The 12,468-nt window shown below is 39.4% G+C and overlaps 1 protein-coding gene across 2 annotated transcripts; it reads left to right on the top strand.

The window, feature by feature from the left end:
• The first annotated feature begins 207 nt into the window (after positions 1 to 207).
• Positions 208 to 12,468, top strand: LOC135793849 (axotactin-like). Of its 2 annotated transcripts, XM_065304961.1 has the most exons (20): positions 208 to 1,158; positions 4,502 to 4,765; positions 4,831 to 4,981; positions 5,036 to 5,255; positions 5,320 to 5,455; positions 5,510 to 5,794; positions 5,899 to 7,119; positions 7,211 to 7,559; positions 7,616 to 7,833; positions 8,021 to 8,194; positions 8,253 to 8,475; positions 8,535 to 8,785; positions 8,851 to 9,276; positions 9,372 to 9,864; positions 9,926 to 10,242; positions 10,304 to 10,488; positions 10,550 to 10,822; positions 10,887 to 11,198; positions 11,788 to 11,836; positions 11,896 to 12,468. In XM_065304961.1, the coding sequence occupies exons 1-20, from the start codon at positions 1,128 to 1,130 to the stop codon at positions 11,937 to 11,939; spliced, it is 5,622 nt and encodes a 1,873-aa protein (XP_065161033.1). In that variant the 5' UTR covers positions 208 to 1,127; the 3' UTR covers positions 11,940 to 12,468. The 2 variants fall into 2 exon arrangements, with proteins under 2 accessions (XP_065161033.1, XP_065161032.1); XM_065304960.1 differs by lacking the exons at positions 11,788 to 11,836; positions 11,896 to 12,468 and adding an exon at positions 11,473 to 11,700 and having other exon boundaries at positions 209 to 1,158.

The raw sequence follows: 12,468 nt of genomic DNA, 5'->3' as shown, positions 1-12,468 counted from the left end.
AAACTCTTTTAAACTTTAAAGAGTTTTAAAGTTTCTCTTAACATAAATCTTGTTGTAGGCAACCCGACATACACATGTGCATGTGTACAAGTCTAGGACGGCAAGTGCAATCGCACTTAGAATCGCGCACGCTGAACTTTAAACACACTCGAAAAAATTCCCGCGACTTAAGTGGTCTGCTCAGCCACTCGTGATAAGAACTCCGCGCACGTTTCAAGTCGTCGTGCAACCGCTCTCACGGGCACATCGCGCTGTAGTTTAATTCGGTTCGCGACGTATAAACATTCGAAAATTGTATTAGCATGTGGCTTGTACCAACGGTCGTGAAAACTGTGACGAATTGTGCTGTTAGCACAAATTGTACCCATCAGTATTCATAAAAAAACTCGTGTAATATAACAATATTGTTTACGCTGAACGTTGCTGCACAATAACATCAAACGAGATAGTAATAACAAAAATATACAATACACGTTATAAGAATAACAATAAAACAAACCGAACGATAAATATTTAAATTTATTTTTGGTCACCGGTAAAATATTTAAAATTTAATATCATTGTGAAAATTGTGTGATTTTTCAACGGAAATTTTTGGCGATCTTGAAAATTCAAGAGCACGCGCTTTTATTTGATGTGTTTATCTGACTGAATATTAGAAAAGCGTAAATTTCCTCGTTTCAGGTGTGAGCACACGTATAAATTACTCGCGCGCGCGATGACATCAAAAGTTAACGTGCGGCATTGAAAAGTTCGAGTCGAAAACGCGCGCTCGGTTTGCGCGCAACTTTTGGGCGGGCAGGCGCAGGATACGTCGGGATAAGGTGAATCGCTATAAATTATAATAACAATATAATGGATGTCTCATGAAGTGCGCGTTGCCGGCTGATGAGAGACAGACGGCGGACGAGTTCTAATCGAATAAGTGGCCAATTCGCCATCACGTCGACGCCGGCCGTCTTCATCAACGGACCATTAGGCATCTGCGGTTTCGTGTGCATGGTGATCGTGTGATGTGCCATCATCCGTCCTCTTGTCTAATAATGTGTTGAATCGGTGTGAAAGACGTACAAACATTGGTTGCAAGGAATATTTATCGTCGTCGCTTGCAGCGAAGTTGGAGCACAATGACGTCACGCACTTCCGTTAAGATTAAGGGTAAGGCTAGATTCGAATTGTTTAAATTAATTTTAATGCGCGAGGCGCGCCAGTGAGAGATGATGCGAGTGCAAAGTACGGATATGTTGCATGTAGTTTTCGAGACAATGTTTTCACAACTAAAGAAAAAACTTTATCTAGAGTATAATAATACAATGGAATCAATTTTATTATACCTAATTAACATATTTATTATGCCAATGAAATGAATAAAATTCGATATTTTATGTATTAATTGTAATTTATATGATTATTGACAATATTTGTTAGTCAATCACGAATTTTAATAATTTGATTATTCGACAATTCAGACATGACATTCTGCATTCAGCGAGCCTTGTTCATCTGCCAGTCAACCATTTGAGGCTGTAAAATAATCCGATAATATGTATAAATGCATTATTGCAGAAATAACTGCCTGCATTGACTGAGTATTACAATTATTGGCAAGGTGGTCGGAACGCAATGTGGAGTGATAAAATTATTGACGAATTAAAGCCACATCACATGTGTTGAGTATCGAGTTTAAAAACAATCGAAAGATAAAAAATCGTCTATTTATTTAGTTTTAGTTATCATTCGAAAATAAATAAACAAATCACAATGCAAAATACGAAATTTATCAAGCGATAGACAGCTACGAAATTCAATTCCAATTTTGAGACTGGATTGTTTTCAATAATTTTCATTCGTTTTAATAAAACAATCAAATGTTGCAATTGAAAAACAAATAATGCAAATCGTGGCAGTAATAACATACATATATGATTTTATTTCTGGTAATCGAAAATGATCAGTTTTACATTCAATTAGTCATTTAGAGTATTTGTAATTTGTTTCGCAACAATATAATTGTGGTTAACACCTGGTTTTTAATGTTTACACCAGACAAGTATTGATTTTTTATGTGTATAACAATAAATCACATATTTTAAAAGAGACATGACATTAAATATTCGAAAAAAAAAACGATTGGTTTTATAATAATATTCACTAAAGAATAAAAGTGTCTAATTAACACAGTTCATTTAATATTATGCAATTATAAACATTATACTCGTAATACTAATACTAATATGATTAGAATATAAGAGTGCTGCTTAACAGGTTAATACCAGAAACTCGCTGGTTATACATTTGTTCAGCGCCGATTAGACAATGACCTTAACATAGAAAAAGCTAAGCTTATATGCAATATCAGCAATGCGTAGTTGTAGACTTTAATGTGTTTGTTATACGTGCAACACTACAACAACACTATAACTTAGCCAGGTGATTATTCGATTCACGTGATGTCTGGCTGGATCTTATATGATTATGTTGCGTCAGTCGCACCGCTTAAGAACAATCGCACGTGGAGTTCATTTAAGACATTTAAGATGTTAAATTAATGTTAACACATAATAAAAAGTAGCCTTTAATCAGCATCGCTGCATTTAAATACTATTAATATGGGAGCAATGCTATAAATTCCGTAATATCAAATGTTAAAAGTGAAAACGTAATCATATCGCCAATAATTATCTCATAGTTTATTTTTGTGTACGGTTTCCGGATATTACTTGTAAATTGCTTTTCAAATGGGTCAAAAAGGCGAAAAAACTTTCCAAAGCTTGTCAACTTCTGCTATTTTTACCAAAAGAAGATTTATATTATCCATAAAGCCTAATCAAATGTTTTAAAACTCACTCACTTTACAGGACATTTTAAAGTATTTTTCATATTTTTCCGAGGCTATTTAAAAACAGTATAGCATTCAAGTATGATTATGATTATACCCATTAGGTAATAAAACTAGAATTAGTTACTAGAATTTTATCTGAACTTGAAACATTTAAGTAAGAAGAGTTACTGAAAAATGTTCTAAAGCCTAAACAAACACATATTATCCAATAGCAAATAACGTGTTAAATATGACAACAAAAAGTGCGAATCTTAACGAATGTTAACTTTTGCTTTTGACGCAACCAGCCTCAATCTAATTCACGTTATTCAACACCTCATAACTTAAATGTGTGAACAGAACTCCTACTAACCTGCAACTAATAAATTTCGTTAAATAAACCAACTCGCAGCGATAATACAATACAACACATGGATTTTTAGTGTAATTAAGTTCGAAAGCCAAGTCATTGAAACAATATGCTCTCGATTATTGCAATGTTGCGTGTTGACACAGGTGATAATTAAATTTACACGATTGTATCAACACCAAATAATATTCATAGCTATATGTTTACATAAGTATTCATTTATTAATTAAAATTACAAACTAGCAAACTTTGCAAAAGCATTTGAACATTATTGATTATTGTTTGCATTGATAAGATTTTTATTAATAAAAACATATTATGCACTTATGATAAAACAATTTTATTAGCAAATGGTAATCACTTGAATTAGAATTTAATTGTTTTATTATAAAGGATTACATCATGATTAGATACTTAAATCTACTTAAATTTCCACTGCCAAAAATTAAACTGTGACATTTAAACACAATAAAATTGACTTACCAGAACTCAATTATGTGAATCATGCGGTTATTGAAACATAATTGTAATTGAAAACTATTTGAGCGATATTCCGCAGCATTCAAAGCAATGTGCAATGTGAAGGTCATGATTCTCTAATTTGTGCAGTCGCTTTAGGCAAAAATAAAAATAAATGATTCTTTAAAAGTGTTTTATCGCTTGTAAAATAATAGCTAGGAAAGTCTGTTTTATTTATTTCGATGCAGCCATAGACCAAATCGGGAAACTACAATAAAAATTCGCAAATTGATGTTCGGAATAGTCGCAATTTTAAATATTTTATTGGCCACTAAATTTGCTCATTGTTATCATTATGCATTGACGCAATAAATTTCCATCTCCGACAATAAACGCTGGCGTTTAGCTTTGAACAAATCTAAATCACATATTAGTTTAACTGGCAACTGCTTACGCACAGGTTTATATTAATATTAATTATGTTTGTTTATATAAATTCTACATCAATTCACTTTAAACTATCAAATTTAGTTGTTACCGAAGTACTGTTCTTGGTCTTATTAAAAGCAAACTGAAATAATTTGATTAATCAATAATGTGAATAAGTAAATTTGTTTTAGTTAAATTTATAACGCACACACCGCCAATAAAGTGGGTGTGTTGTTTCAATTCACTAGTTTTCCATCTTTGCATTAACATTAACAATAGCGCATATTTGTTTCTCTCAACACCCGCTGCTGTTTGCCGATCTACTTAGCTGCATGCAGGCTTACAACGGGTGGATGACGGCGGCCAAATATCCATTGTACATAACGCGTATTGACACAGAGACGCCCTGCGTATGTTTGCAGACGTACAGTTTACCGTGACACTATTAATAATCGCATGCGGCGCGATCGAAGCGGCGAGCAAAAGCGGCGGCGGCGAGTCGAGCGAGGCGCAGCGATGTCCCGGCCCGCCCGACAAGGGCCCATGCAACCGCAACATTTACAAATGGGCCTACGTGCCGGAGAAGAAGCGTTGCGAGATGTTCGTATGGGGCGGGTGCGCCGGCAACGACAAGAACCGCTTCGACACCGAAATGCAATGCTACAAGCGCTGCATCAGCCCGAACGGTAAACACTGTCACCACTCTTGTCGTTTCGGGCAAACATTTATGAATACCGTGATCAATTCATAGGCAAACTTCTGAAAGGCAACCCGGTGCCTTGGAAGGACCGGGGACCACAACTGACGTTTCAAGAAACCGGACACCAGAACACATTCATGTTCGCACAGTCGAATACTTTTATTCAGATTGACGGCGACATCATCCAGACCTTCCAACTGAGGTTTTCAATCGACTTTCTCATTGGGACCACGATTGTAAATTAATTGACTTTCAGATTGTGTCGACAGATTTCATTCCAGTTCAGAACTCGTCTTCCGCATGGCCTGTTGGTGTATCACAACGTGAAGGTTCCTTCTGGGGTTGCTCTTCAACCTTATGCTTTATACATCATTGTACAGCAGGGACAATTGAAGGTCGTGCACGTTTACGGCAAGCATTCCACTGCGTTGACAGTGGGAAGAGGGTTAAATCGAGACGAATGGCATTCCGTCACTGTAAGACAAATTTTCTTTCACCAGCGGAGAGATTATCATCGAACGATTAACTTTTCTATTGCAGGTTCGTATCGACGTGCATTCTGCCCGCCTGACTGCTACTGTTGATGACCTCAAGAGTGAGACAGATCTGAAGGGCTTGGATAAAGAACACAATTATGGAGTACCTGCAAATGTTACCTCAGTTATTTTGATTGGAGGTGATATTATCTAAATTTTATTTTTGTTTTCTGTTGATATGAGTTATTTAAAAGGTTTATCTTCTGAGGAGAGACTGCATGGTGTGAAATACATTATCGAATCTTTTGTCGGATGCATCAAGGACGTGATTCTTAGCACAGGAAAGTCAGCGTCTGATCTTTTACCAATCAGCCCGTTAATAGCGACGAAACACGAAAACGTTCAAGAGGGTTGCACGAACAAGTGCAGCTCCTACGACAACCTGTGCTTCCTGGGCTCACGCTGCATAAATCACTACAACAGCCTCACGTGCGACTGCTTTGGCACGCAGTACGAGGGCGAGTACTGCGACATTTACAGTAATTAATTTAACTTTATCTCCGCGCTTTTAATTAAACCCCTTTCACGGCACTCATTTATCACCTTCTCGGGATCTTTTCCATGCGGTTGTTGTTTCTTGCAGCTGCAACGGTGTTAACCCTCCGAGGCTCGTCCTACGTTTCGTATCGAGTGTACGACTGGAAAGATCGCGTCCACTCAGCGATGAATCGGTTTTCCATGCTCTTCAAAACCCAGTTTGATGATTCGGCGTTGTTTTACGCCAGTGGAGGAGATCGGGGTATCGATCACTACCTCGCCGCCTCCATCTACAACAATTCCGTGTACATCGAAGTGGACTTTGGCGACGGACCGATGAGCACTGTGCTTGGGGTAGCGGCTAACTTCAGCGAATGGAATAATTTGACGATTTTTCACGAGTACGATCGAGTGCACTTGGTGCTCAATGAGGAGAAGGTAACATTGGATCTAACTGGCAATTCATTGCTGTACATCGATCCTGAGATTTACATTGGGGGCGGACCGGAGTTGCAAAAAAAGAAGGGCCTGCTTTCCAAGAATAACTTTGCCGGCTGCTTCAAGTACGTGTTCTACAACGACGTGTCCATAATTTACGAACTCAAGAAGGCCAATCCCAAAGTGCATTACATCGGCATCCTGCGGCCTGAATACATCGAAGACGACGTTGAAGTGATGCCGATTACGTATCCATTTACGTCGTCGCATATTTGGTGGCCGAATGAATTAACAGATTCGTTATCGCTCATCTTCGAGTTTAAAAGTAGCAGTAATTTAAGCGTTTTGGCATCCAGTGAGGCCCAAACAGGTCTCTATTGGGAAGTGCGGGTTGTCAATGATGAAGTACGCTTCGAATTAACAGATTCTACTAAAAATACAACTCATTTGATCAGTGTGAAGAAAACACGCGGGATTTGGCATACGTTAACATTAAAATACGAAGATGAAGAAATTTATTTAGCGGTTGATAATCGATACAAGCAGCAGAGTATTGGAGACCTTCATTTTTCGAAAGGTGACAAAATTAAAATTGGCAGTGGGTCCCGAACAAATGCGGGAGTTGTTGGTTGCATGCGTGATATCGAAGTTAATGGTCAGCGTGTAGAGCCACGCTCGGTGCTACAGACGGAACGTGTCGTTGGGGAAGTGACTTTGGACGATTGCCGCTTCATTGATCCGTGCAAGCGGCCGAACACGTGCGAGCATGGCGGAAAGTGCTCTGTGAAAGAGGACCGTTTGATCTGTGACTGCACCAACACAGGCTACCGTGGCAAAAACTGTCATTTTGCAAAATATCGTAAAACCTGCGAGGAGCTCGCCTTGCTCGGTAAGATTCGGTCATCAATCTGACATCTTTTTTTCTTCGATTCTGAGACTAATTCTTTAACGTGGATTTCATTGTCTGCCCTTGTGCGCAGGTTATACCAAGCCTGATGTCTATCTGATTGATATCGACGGTAACGGTCGGTTTCCACCCGCCCACGTGCGTTGCGAGTTCCAAAGCTTGGAGGATTCCACCAAGACGATCGTCGAGCACAATCTGCCAAGTCAGATCGACGTTCGCTCGCCGTCGGAGAAGGACTTTAGCTTTAGTATCAAGTACAGGGAGTTTACAGCCGACATGCTGCAGGAATTAGTCTCGCATTCGCTCAACTGCAGCCAATACATTAAGTACGATTGTCTGAAAGCGCCGTTGGAACTGCACTCGGCCACGTGGTTCATTAGTTCTGCCAATCAAACGGTAGACTTCATCGGTGATGTCAAAAGGTTTGTAAGCACATAAATAATATTAAATTTTGAATTATTGTTTCTGTCGTGAACAGAGGGACATGTCCGTGTTCAGTGAGTCAAAGATGTGAAAATCCGTCACAATGGTGCAATTGTGATGACGTCGAGGATAACAAATGGAACTCGGATGATGGGTATTACACGCTAGGCAACAGTCTGGGCATCACCGAGATGGTCTTCCTACAGCAGTCGAATCTACCTGAGGACGCGCTCGGTCGGATTACGCTCGGACCATTAGAGTGCGTCGAAACAAGTAAGTTTCCCTTCGGCAACTTGAGAACTAGGTAAAACTAGAACTTGAGGCGACTATCAAACTATCGACTATTTGAACTTCGCGTATAAACGCGCACCAATGCCTTCGCAATTCCGGTCTGTCCCTTCTAAATCCGTCCTCGGGCAATAGCTCTCCGCGTGGCATTTATACGCCTGTGTGCTTGCAGACACTCAAAGGTACGTCGTTACGTTCACGACCAGTCAATCATACATCGAAGTGCCCGGCTGGCGCAAAGGCGATTTGGCATTTTCATTCCGGACAACTGGAAAGAAGGCAATTTTATTGTACCAGCCACCTATACGACCAAACTACCCGAGTTTTATGGTTGCATTGACAAGCGGTAATTCATTAATGATATGACGTTATTCCACTTGGTAATTTACGTTGTAACATTTCAGACTTCCAGTTAACTTTTAATTTCACATTAAACACCGGTGTTTCAAAGGAGATTGTTATTATTTCCGGAAGGAAACTCAACGGTGGGGAATGGCACAAACTTTGGATCGATTACAATAAATATCATGTGCGTGTAATGATAAACGAAGACTACCGCATGGTTGATTTAAAACCAGAAGAAGAGTTTGGTCCATTTGAAGGGTCAATGTTCATTGGAGGAGCACCGTAAGTAACCTCCATATTGAATTTATAGGTTAATTAATTTAATATATTATGTTGTTTAGCGATTTTCTTCATCCAAAATCATCGATTTCTCAAGGCTTAATCGGTTGTTTCCGTGGGTTAGTGGTAAACGAAGAAATCCTTGATATTTATGCCTACATGAGCGTGCATCTTAGTGAAATTATCAAAGATTGCAAGCCGTCATGCGTGCCCAATCCGTGCAAAAATGGCGCCCAATGCAAGGAACTTTGGAGCACGTTCGAGTGCATCTGCCCGAATCGTTGGGCGTACAAAGGAATCTACTGCGAAACCAGTAATAGCACCCACGTAAACTTTTATTACCACACGGCGCTAACCCACTTTTAAATTGTTTTGTAGACATTAACACGAACGCCATCACATTCACACATCCCGAGTCATATTTGAAGCAGAGCTACTTGGGTGCTGAGGTACTCGACGAAAACTTTGTTCTGCGCGAAATATTCGAGGATTTGGTGCTCATTAATTTGCGAACGTACGATAAAACTTCGCTCATTCTCTACGCCAATGACCATCTGAACAATTTCGTCCAGCTGTATTTAGAGAACGGAACCAAAGTCGTTTATATGTTCAACTATGGCAATGAAATTAAGAATTTAACGGTGGAATATGCCGAACTGAATACGAGCACTTCAGTGCAGATCGCAATCGAGAGGAATGAATTTAATGTCACGCTGCACGTGAATGACAAAAACACTACCCTGAATGTTGGCGTTCTATTACATGACGAATATTCGCACAAGCCGTGGATAAATCCGGAAAAAGGTAAAACAGTGTTTAGTATTTGGTATAAATTTAAATTTTGGATGCGTTAAAACCCCCTGTAAGCTAATTTGCGACAACATTCCAATCATTCCCAGAGGTTTTGGCTCCCCAACGACCACCAGCACCCCCAACCGAATACTTTCAACTGAACCTCGGCGGTTACGATCCGGGAACCCTTCTGCGCGTTTCGAATACGTTGCCCAACCTGCCCGGCTATGTGGGATGCCTGCGCGGGTTGTTAATAGGTCAAACTCTAATAGATCTGCCCACAAAAGTGAAAAAATCCGATAAAACTTTGGGCGTCATTAAGCATTGCGACATGAAGTGCGATGCGGTGCCGTGCAAAAACGATGGCATTTGCATTGAGGATTTTCGTAATCAGGAACATCGATGCGACTGCGAGCACACGAGCTACTACGGCGACTTTTGTTCGGATGAAAAAGGCGCTGATTTCAGCGGAGAGTCGAATTTGTGGCGGGATTATTACCTCAACGGGACCGTGGAGTCGGTCAAAGTACAGCTCGCTTTTTCCAGTATGGATAATCGACAGAAAAATACAGTATTGTTACTGCTACATACCGAAAACTAGTACGTAACAAGAAATATTTGTCTTACTTTATTTTCTTACAATGTTTTGTTTGCGTTCCAGTCGTAGTTATTACCTCTTGGTTGGTTTGACGCCAGAAGGACATCTGATTTTCCAAGAAGATCGCGAGGGTGCCGTGTACGGTTCCATCGTGAGCAAGAAAACTTTTATCAACGGCGCCAGACATTCGGTATATTACAAACGAGAAGCAAACGAGTCCGAACTGCTCGTCGATAGAGAGGTCATCCCGATGGTGCAGATCCCTGCGCAAACATTCATCCCCATTCCCGAGAAGGGCGCCAATGAAGTACAAATCGGCGGGCACAACACACAGGATCCGCGATTTGCTATTTACAAAGGATATGGGGGTTGTTTGTCGAGTGAGTACACATGTCATAATCACAAAACGGATGAAATGATAATGTAGACATTTGTTTGCAGACATATTTATTGAAATTAACAAGTATGCAATGAAGCCATTAGAGGAGTACATGTTGTTTACAAAGGCGGGGGCGGAGAAAGTGAATGTGTCAAATCCACATGGTGTCAGGAGTGCCCAATGCAGCGCACACTTTGATGTAATGCATAAAATTCCAGCTGGGCCTACAAATTTAAACATAAGTCAGGTAAAATTTCAACTTTCATTGTGTCAATAATTTAATATAAGTGATTATAAATGTTATGCAGGGAAAAGATAAGACTTGGGTTGAAGATGCACCACAACGTGTTCTTTATAAATCTCACTACCACGCCGCAGAAGTACAAGAACAAAACCATACAGAAGTAGTTGTAATAGTTCTGGCTACTTTATTTGTTTTGGTTATTATTTGCTCGTATTATGAGGTGTGGCGCAACAACAAACAATATAAAAGACGGAAGGAACTAGAGACGGACGCCAGTATTTTTTGGTCAAAGGAACAAGCACTTAAAATGCAAGAACCAGCGCAACTTAATATTGAGGTAACAGTAATCATAAACTACAAGAAGTTAATATGAAATTTTTAATTATTTTTTGTATTAATAGTCGAATGATACAACAATTAAACCATTGCTCAATGGTAAACTCTCGATCAAACTAAATAATGGCAACAACAATGGAAGCGTCCCAAGTTTGAAGGACATGGTCCCCGGAACGCCAGAAAAAGAAAAACCCGAAACACCAACGACACCAAGCGGGAAGAATGGCAAAGATAAACGCATTCGATTTGGTGAAGGCAACGAACTCGAAATGGAACCCATAGAAAGCAAGGAACTCTTAGTAGCGGTTACTGAAGAAGAGGAAGAAGAGGTTCACACGTCAGATGATGACGATACAGACAGCAAGGAGAGCAAGCCAGTAAGTGTATGTCAATGCGAAAGCAATGCGAATGGGTTAGCTAAGATGGCGACGCTGAGTAGTATTAGCGAAGTTACACTATCGAACATGTCTAGTACGGAATCATTGCATGAGTAAATAATAATTAATATATCCGCATGTGTGTCAAGGAATTTGTCCATACAATACTAACTAATAAATATATATGTAACCAACACTCACATTTAGCATTTGGCATGAAAGCATGGGTAATTTTTGAAAAATACATCTGTTTAACAATTGTTGGAATCACTAGGTGCAAAAACCACCATCGCTTCCATCTACACGTCTTCGTACAAAACACCCGAGAGCACACAAACGGGTGGCGGTGGTGGTCGATCCTCAACCGACATTGATCATTGAAGAAAACGGGGAAGCAACAGAGGTGGAAGAATCACTAATTTAACAAATTATATTTATATATTATGTTCTAATAAGTTCTGGTAGTGGTGGTATTGGTATGTAATATTAATTTTAACATAGATTGATTGGGTAATAATCTAATATTTTGGGCCTGCACTAACATATCAAATAATCAACGCCAATTACAAATTTTACAATTTAATAATAGGTACTAAAGAAACTCTTTCAAAGAAGGCCAACTACGAATCCTGAAAAAGGTAAGTTACATATTGGTGTCATTGGCATATTGTAAAATACACCTTGTTGTTACTTTTAGTGATGGATAAATATAAAGAGGAAATCTACGCCCGCTCTTCTTAAATCCGCAACAGCGACGCTTCGCTAACCCGATCAGTTATCTGGGCGGGCCAATGCTGCCGGATAAGCCACGCTCGAGTTTGGAAAGCATTTTATCGGTTGATTGAAGCGTTCTTTTGGCGGCGTGCGTGGATTGCAAGTTGCTCGCATAGGACGCTGATGGGAGATGCGAGCAAGCAAACTAGGAAGCAAGGTGGAGTGGATTTATTTGTGATTTAACTTTAGCATTCGTTTTCGTTGGCGTAGAAGAAGAAGTTGCTCAAAATTGAGTTTTAAGCTGAGTAATTTTTCTAGCTAGATTATGCTTTAACTAATTAATAGATCAATCAAACAATATTGAAACATCTGAACACTGTAAATTCTTCAGTTTTCTTCTGTGATATAAGAGGTAATAAGTTGAGCTGAAATGGATATCTGTATATGTTAATCCGGATTGTTAAATAGTGCAACTATCGTAAAATCTTATTTATGTAATAGATATATAAAATTTGAAATAGAAGGGGCTGGTGAATGTCCCAAAATGTGTTCCAAA

The sequence above is a fragment of the Atheta coriaria genome, unplaced genomic scaffold (assembly GCF_025399875.1).
Source record: "Atheta coriaria isolate IRGN ID8LTWV9N9 unplaced genomic scaffold, Caltech_Dcor_3.1 hic_scaffold_6_pilon, whole genome shotgun sequence".
Lineage (NCBI taxonomy): Eukaryota > Metazoa > Arthropoda > Insecta > Coleoptera > Staphylinidae > Dalotia > Dalotia coriaria.
This window is presented reverse-complemented; position numbering and strand designations above follow the sequence as displayed.

Bases quoted from the DNA above. Each gene is read 5' to 3' on its own strand.
- LOC135793849 (XM_065304960.1), top strand. From the start codon at position 1,128: ATGACGTCACGCACTTCCGTTAAGATTAAGG. The intron at 5,456-5,509 runs GTGATATTATCT...GTTATTTAAAAG, and splicing joins CTCAGTTATTTTGATTGGAG to GTTTATCTTCTGAGGAGAGA. The intron at 8,195-8,252 runs GTAATTCATTAA...GTAACATTTCAG, and splicing joins TATGGTTGCATTGACAAGCG to ACTTCCAGTTAACTTTTAAT.